The sequence below is a fragment of the Chelonoidis abingdonii genome, chromosome 10, assembly GCF_003597395.2.
Source record: "Chelonoidis abingdonii isolate Lonesome George chromosome 10, CheloAbing_2.0, whole genome shotgun sequence".
Lineage (NCBI taxonomy): Eukaryota > Metazoa > Chordata > Testudines > Testudinidae > Chelonoidis > Chelonoidis abingdonii.
The window spans coordinates 47,859,124-47,865,876 of NC_133778.1; the positions used below are offsets into that span (position 1 = coordinate 47,859,124).

The following is a 6,753-nucleotide window of genomic DNA, read 5'->3' on the forward strand; positions in this document are numbered from 1 at the left end:
AATATTAAGTTTTGACACTATGCAACAGGTGTTATTTCTTCTGTAGCAAAGGCCCATGAGTGGGAAATGTAACTTCCATGTGGTGTGCGAGAATGAAACAAAAATATTTTGTTTAAAGAGAGAGGCTGGAATTTTCAAAGGTGCCTAAGAGAGTTAGGTGCCCAACTCCTACTGAATTGCTTTGAGTGTTGGAAAACTAACTTCCTAAGGCTCCACTGAAAAATACCGTATATACTCATTCATTAGTCCGTTTGTTTATAAGCCAACCCCCCAAGATGGTTAGATGAAAATAGCAAAAACTGTATGACCCTTTCATGAGCCGACCCTATATTTCAGGGGTTGGCAAACTCTGGCTCTCGGCCTGTTAGGGTAAGCCGCTAGCGGGCCTGGATGTTTTGTTTACCTGGAGCGTTCACAGGCATGGAGCCCCTCAGCTCCCAGTGTCCACGGTTTGCCATTCCCAGCGTGCCAATTCCCACAGCTCCCATTGGCTGAGAACGGTGAACCGCAGCCACAGGGAGCTGAGGGGCTCCATGCCTGAAGACGTTCCAGGTAAACAAAATGACAGTGTATTAGATATTCAATTCAATTATTCCATTCCTTAAAATCATCAAATTTTGGTGTGGACCCATTTATAAGCCAACCCCTGCTCTTTGATGCGTCACTTTTTTACCAAAAATATTCGGCTTATGAACGAGTGTATATAAAGTAAGAAGGGCCATACTGGGTCCGACCAATGATCCATCTAGTCCAGTATCCTGTCTTCCAACAATGACCAATGCCAGATGCTTCAGAGGGAATGAACAGAACAGGGCAATTATCGAGTGATCCATCCCCTTTAAGTCCAGTCCCAGCTTCTGGCAGTCGGAGGTTTAGGGACATCCTGAGCATGGGGTTGCATGTAGTTATCTTGTGAAGCGTGAATTGCCATTATAGCAGGAGGAGATGATTTCCCGCTGTGGAAGGCTAGATGAATAGAGTTTAATTATGTTCTGAACATGATCAACAATGAAGAAACTTGGTATATATGTTTCATCTACAGGATCCAATCTTTTAACTATTAAAGAGGAAGATGAAAATGCTTTTGTTCTGGAAGAACTGCACCATTTTGGTGGTTCTGTCCAAAGGATTTGGTTGAACAAGTTTGTTGTGGACAGTAAGTAATGGAATACATTAATATGATGGTACAGTTACATTTCTTATTTTAGTGTTGACAACCACATACCAGAACACTCAACTTGTTTATATCAGCTGTCTTTGTCAGTTTAGGATGCACTGGAAATACAAAGTTCTATCTCTGTAGCTGTTAAAGCTATGCCTGTTTGGTTGGAACATTCTGCCTTGTGACCCACTATAATGGCTGGCTCACAGGAAGGATAATACCCTTATTCCTTGCCGGGGCAGGGTGGGTGGTCACTGCAGAGCAGATTCCCTTCTGCTTCACATCCCCAACCACTCTACTTCACAGTGCAGAGAGACACCCAGTTTCATTGCCCACACCTTAACTGCTCATAATGGATGACACAGTTTTTGCTGTGACACAGGTTTCTCAACGGGACCATATGCAGTCTGCTCCTGACAGATAGGCTACCTCTCTGAGGCTCTGATCTAGGAAAACACACAAGAATGTGCTAACATCCATCCATATTCAGGAGACACGCAAGTGGTTTCCTGAATAGGAATGCTTTCCTGAATTGGAGATGGAGGGAACAAAAGAAGCTCCAGCAGTGCATATCAGAGAAGATAATTTTGCCCATATTTTTGGGGAATGGGCTCTTCAGAATCCCCCTATTTAGTTGTCCTCTCCTCATTCTTTCCTGTTCAGCAAGTATTTAGAAACAAATTACACAGACCTCACAGTGCTTAAATATTTTTGCCCTTAGATGACACAGTAACATGGATTGATGGTTCTCCCTTAAATTATTCAAACTGGGGCATCAGGGAACCTGACTTAGATCATCTCAAAGGGAATTTTTGTGTTGCTTTGAGGACCACAGATGGAGTATGGCAATTATCTCCCTGCAGCGAGAAAAAGGGATTTGTATGTAAAATGGATACAGGTATGTGTTTATGTGAAAGAAAGTAACCATCTCCTTATAACATTGTTTTATATGCCCCTGGTTTCCCCTTTTCCTTACTTTAGCCTTCCTCTGAAGTGGTGTTCAGTTAAGGGCCTTTAATGCCGTTGCATCTTCAGTTTCCTGTATGTCTCCAATCCTCTTCACAACTGGGCTTTGCATCCATGAAGCCTGTAGTCACATGCCTCACTTGATTTTGGTAGTCTATAATGGATATTTTGTTTTTTATAGATTTTTTTTTCCCCCTTTTTATTCATGGATATAGCTTTGAAGAAGTGAACTAACTTCAAAGTTTGCAATTTTATCACTGATGTTTTTTTCCTAAAGATGTTTCTTTATTTCTGGTCCTCCCTAATGCCATTCAGAATTGGCCTGTAGGACCCATAAAATCCTTAGTTGTGGTCACCTTATTGGGATGGGGATGCAGACCAGTTTGTAGTTGCGGGACAACGGGCACTGCTACTGATGGTGCTAGAGCTGCTGTAGCTGCTTTCCAGGCTGCTGAGTCAGCTCCTATGCTGAGCAGACTATGTGGCCTCCAGCCACAAGGGCAGCTTGCTAAATAATGTGAAAGGCAGCCTAGGATAGTGGACTGAACAGAAGCTAGCTCCCTGACTCTAATCCTAGTCCTGACTCCCAGTGTGGCCATAATCAAGTCACTTAACCTGTTTTCCCCCCTGTAAAATGAGGATATTTAATAATTACTTACTGACTTAACAATCTACTAAAGAAGTGGCATAAAGTGCTATTATATAAGTGCTAATGGTCACCAGAGTGTGCACAAAAGCCTCCAGTACCCCCCAAACTCTTACCTTAGTCATATAATTGTTCTTTGAAACACTATAGAGTGTCGGAAACTTCACAGACAATAGTCACGATTTGTAGAATAAGAGATTCTCCCTCTCCTTTTATACATGAAATGAAATATAGAGCATCCTAAAGAATTATCTGACTGACCCTCCCCGAAGTACCAAGTCTGCCTGACACATAGGGCTACTCTATAGTCACAGGGGACAGGAATCATTACATTTTGTGGATTAAAAAAATCATTTTGCAGGCCCACCTAAAAACACTAAAATCAGCATTAGCCCTGCTAGTTAGTCTTAAACCGGGCCTGTGTAATGATGCTCCCCTACTTGTCCACGGTGAGAATTTCTTTTTTTTTTGAGTAAATATCACTACCTTTTTTCATAATCACCAAGGCTGCTGTGATGGGAATGGTAAAGTTCTGTGATAATTTTGCAAGGTTCTCTTGTGCCAAAAAAAAAAAAAAGAGTTCCAATGTTAAATTGTACCAAATATATTTTGGGAAAAGCAGTAGAATCTTCTAAGTTTTCTCCTCATGAAACAACTGGCTCATAAGACAGGTGGCAGATAGAAAAATTAGATCTTTGATTTCAGCGCTGCTACAGTTCTTATATAGGTCCAGTGGATGACTGAAAATTATATCCCAAGTATTTATGCATAGACTTTTCTGTGTCACTCAGTAGTATAGTATGTGCCTCACAAATATTAATGAAATTAGCCTCACAATTTCCCTAGAGGTATGTAAATGTTATTTCCCCCCCTATAGAAAAGGACTTGGCCACAGTCACCCAGGAAATCTGTGGGAGAACCAGGAATAGAATTCAGATCTTCTTATTCCCAGGCTGATTCCTTAACCAAAAGACCACTACGAATAGAAAAGGCTTCAAAGTATTAGAGCTTGACAACTCTCACCCAGTAGAGGCCCAATCTTGCCTCCATTGAAACCTGTGCCAAAAATCAGTTGACTTCTGCAGTAGCAGATCAAACCATAACTGAGCATTCCTGAACTTTAGCTCCTTCATATTCAGACCGTGTTTATCTCACATGCACTTTGGTAAGTGAAAGAATTTTAAATGACACATCAGGCCATATTTATCAGAGTCTGTTGTAACTCCCATTGACATCAATAAAGTTAAATCAGGGATGGCTCATTATTGTTTAAAATATGTCCGCTCCCCCACAAGTAGCAACTTTACAATAAAGCATGTATGTTAACTTTTATAAGTTGTCTGAATAATTTTCATGCTAACTCTAAATTCTGTTTCAGATATCTTTGCAACAGTGCAAACTGTAAAAGGTAAATTCTGCTATGTGATACATTTATATTTTTATCAGAAATACTGAAACTAAAATGTTTTCTGCATCTATTTTTATGATATTACTTTCTTTCATTGTTATAGAACTTTTCTTCTTCTTCCTTTTTAGCATCACACAGTGGTATCGTAGCTCTAGCTGTAATGGTGACACTTGTGATGGTAGCTGCTATTTCTACATTTCTGTGGTGCCTGTACAAACAGAACAACCGTCTCTTCAACAGAATTGGATGGTTCAGAAATTCAGATTATTCACAAATGAACTCTGAAGATCTACCTGTGGAAGAAACCATCCTCATTTCTGATCTTGAGAGAACTAGTGAAAATTAGTGGTGCAAGAAGGACTAAAATAATTGCATTTAATACATATAATACAAAGAAACTCTGCAGAATAGTTCATTTTATGAACTAGTTACTACCTAGGACCAAATCACACCTCAGTTTTTTGCAATGGACAAAATGAAGAGTGGAAAAACCATTCAAAGGAGCAAGTATCTGTCAAAAAGAAGGGGAGTGAAACCTAAGTAGCAGCTGTATGTCCCCTCCCTCTGCTCCTGTGGTAGCTTCTCTGTGTGAATTCTCTGCAATAAGTCATCTGCAGATTTTTAGGGAGCACAAATGGGCAGAGAGGGGTTAGAACCAGGAAACACATGGTGTTCGCAGCATCAGCCCATCAGCATGAACTTGGGTAGGTTTGCATTCCATTCCTGGAAACCCCTGTGGAAAATGGGTTTGCTGATTAAGAACAGATTTTCTTTGAAGCTCTGCTAGGGGATGGATTGTTCAAGGATTATCACTCTCTGTGATGATGCAAAAACCAGGATGTTTGCCTCTTCTGTTCGTACAGATTCAAGTACACAGGGCTCAATCCTGCTTCCACTGAAGTCAATAGTAAATCTCCCATTGACTTCAGTGGTACAGAGCAAGCCCTGGGATGGAAACTTGTTCTAATTTGATTTTGATTCAATACAGTTTAAATGACCAGCCCTAGGAGAATCACAGTGAGTCTTTCCCTTGTGAGAGAACCTAGAATTCTCCAGTTGCCTGAAGATCCTCAGGATAGGGCCACAGATCTCAGGACCTGCAAAACCTCTCATACTACATAGGACAGTTCAACAGAAACCCTGAGGCCTGAAGGCAGCAGAGATTTTTCGCTTAGCTTTGTTCCTTCTGTGTATTTTGTTGCATTTTATTTTACACAAGAGGCAAAATCTGGCCATAATTAACATTAAATTTTTGTCCTGATTTCAGGAAACTTAAAACATAATCAAATTACTACAAGAATCTTTTGCTCAATACCCAGTTTTGTGCAAAGAGAATAACATTAGTATAATTAGCAGAGAATCCTGTGGCACCTTATAGACTAACAGACGTTTTGGAGCGTGAGCTTTCGTGGGTGAATACCCACTTCGTCAGACGCAGGTAGTGGAAATTTCCAGGGGCAGGTATATATATGCTAGCAAGCAAGCTAGAGATAACGAGGTTGATTAGTATAATTCTTCAGACAATTCTTCAGACACAGGACTACCCCATGTAGATTTCCAGCATATGGAGAAGTAGAGCCATTCTTGGTGGTTTTGCTTGCCTGTTTTGTTTAGGGGTTTTTTGGTTAGTTGGGCTGGGGTTAGTTTTTTTTATTTGGTTTAATTTGTTTGTTTTGCAAATACAAAATTATGGGGGGAAGGAAATTGGGAGTGTCAGAATTGACCAGTTCAGTCCACCATTCCTATCTTATTGTTAAATTGAAATACTTAAAACTTGCCCTGGTGTACAGACTTTGACTTCTTCACATTGTTAGTATAACAACAGAAGTTACTCCAAGTTACCTGTTAAAGATTAAACTTTAAGATAACATACTTGGTGGGGGGTTTCTTCAAACTAAGCACCTTGCTTTGATCCTATTTTTTTAGTCAGTGTCTGTATGAAGAAACTGATTATGATCCATTTCACTCAAGCTATGATAAAAACTTCCTTTACTTATCTCTTACATAAGGAATTACTGTGACACCACCTAATTCTCATAATTACAATTAGCAGTAGCCCAGGACTATAAGCGTTGATTGTGTTTTCTGTTCTTCCTTTAACTTGCTTTTCTTGGATCACAGGCATTTTGTATTATTCCTAATCTGAAAATTTGGTGAACACATTTTCATTCTGATTCATTCCGATATTGACAATTTGTTTCACTGTTATTTCACTTGGAAAGTTAAAATAGTGCACAAAATGCTCTTCTGTAGTTTTTTCCTCCTTAATCTTTCTCACATTAAAATTGTTTGAGCCAATTAAATCACACCTATTTCACCAGCCGCAAATTCATTCCTTGTGCTTGTGTGGATTCACCAGAACTGGTGCAGGGATCTGTACATCGCACTTTGCTCTGCCAGCCCATCCCCTTGGAGGGAAAGAGAGCAGGCGATTTTCTTCTACTGTGTTGTTTTTAGACTTTCCACTGACTGAAGGCAGAGTTAATTCCTTTGGGGCCTCCAATGCACAGCATCCGTGCATCTCTAACCACCCTGGCCACATCTCTTTCTTGAGATGTGCTGTACGACAAT

At 40.2% G+C, this 6,753-nt stretch overlaps 1 protein-coding gene across 1 annotated transcript in view; it reads left to right on the forward strand.

The window, feature by feature from the left end:
- The window catches only part of PLA2R1 (phospholipase A2 receptor 1), a 67,737-nt gene extending 62,210 nt beyond the window's left edge, over positions 1-5,527 (forward strand). Inside the window, exons 27-30 of the mRNA XM_032782067.2 lie at positions 1,043-1,156; positions 1,884-2,060; positions 4,153-4,182; positions 4,311-5,527. Coding sequence (XP_032637958.1) covers positions 1,043-1,156; positions 1,884-2,060; positions 4,153-4,182; positions 4,311-4,528 — 539 coding nt within the window. The 3' untranslated portion in view covers positions 4,529-5,527. The remainder of the gene's footprint in view (positions 1-1,042; positions 1,157-1,883; positions 2,061-4,152; positions 4,183-4,310) is intronic.
- The last annotated feature ends 1,226 nt before the right edge of the window (positions 5,528-6,753 follow it).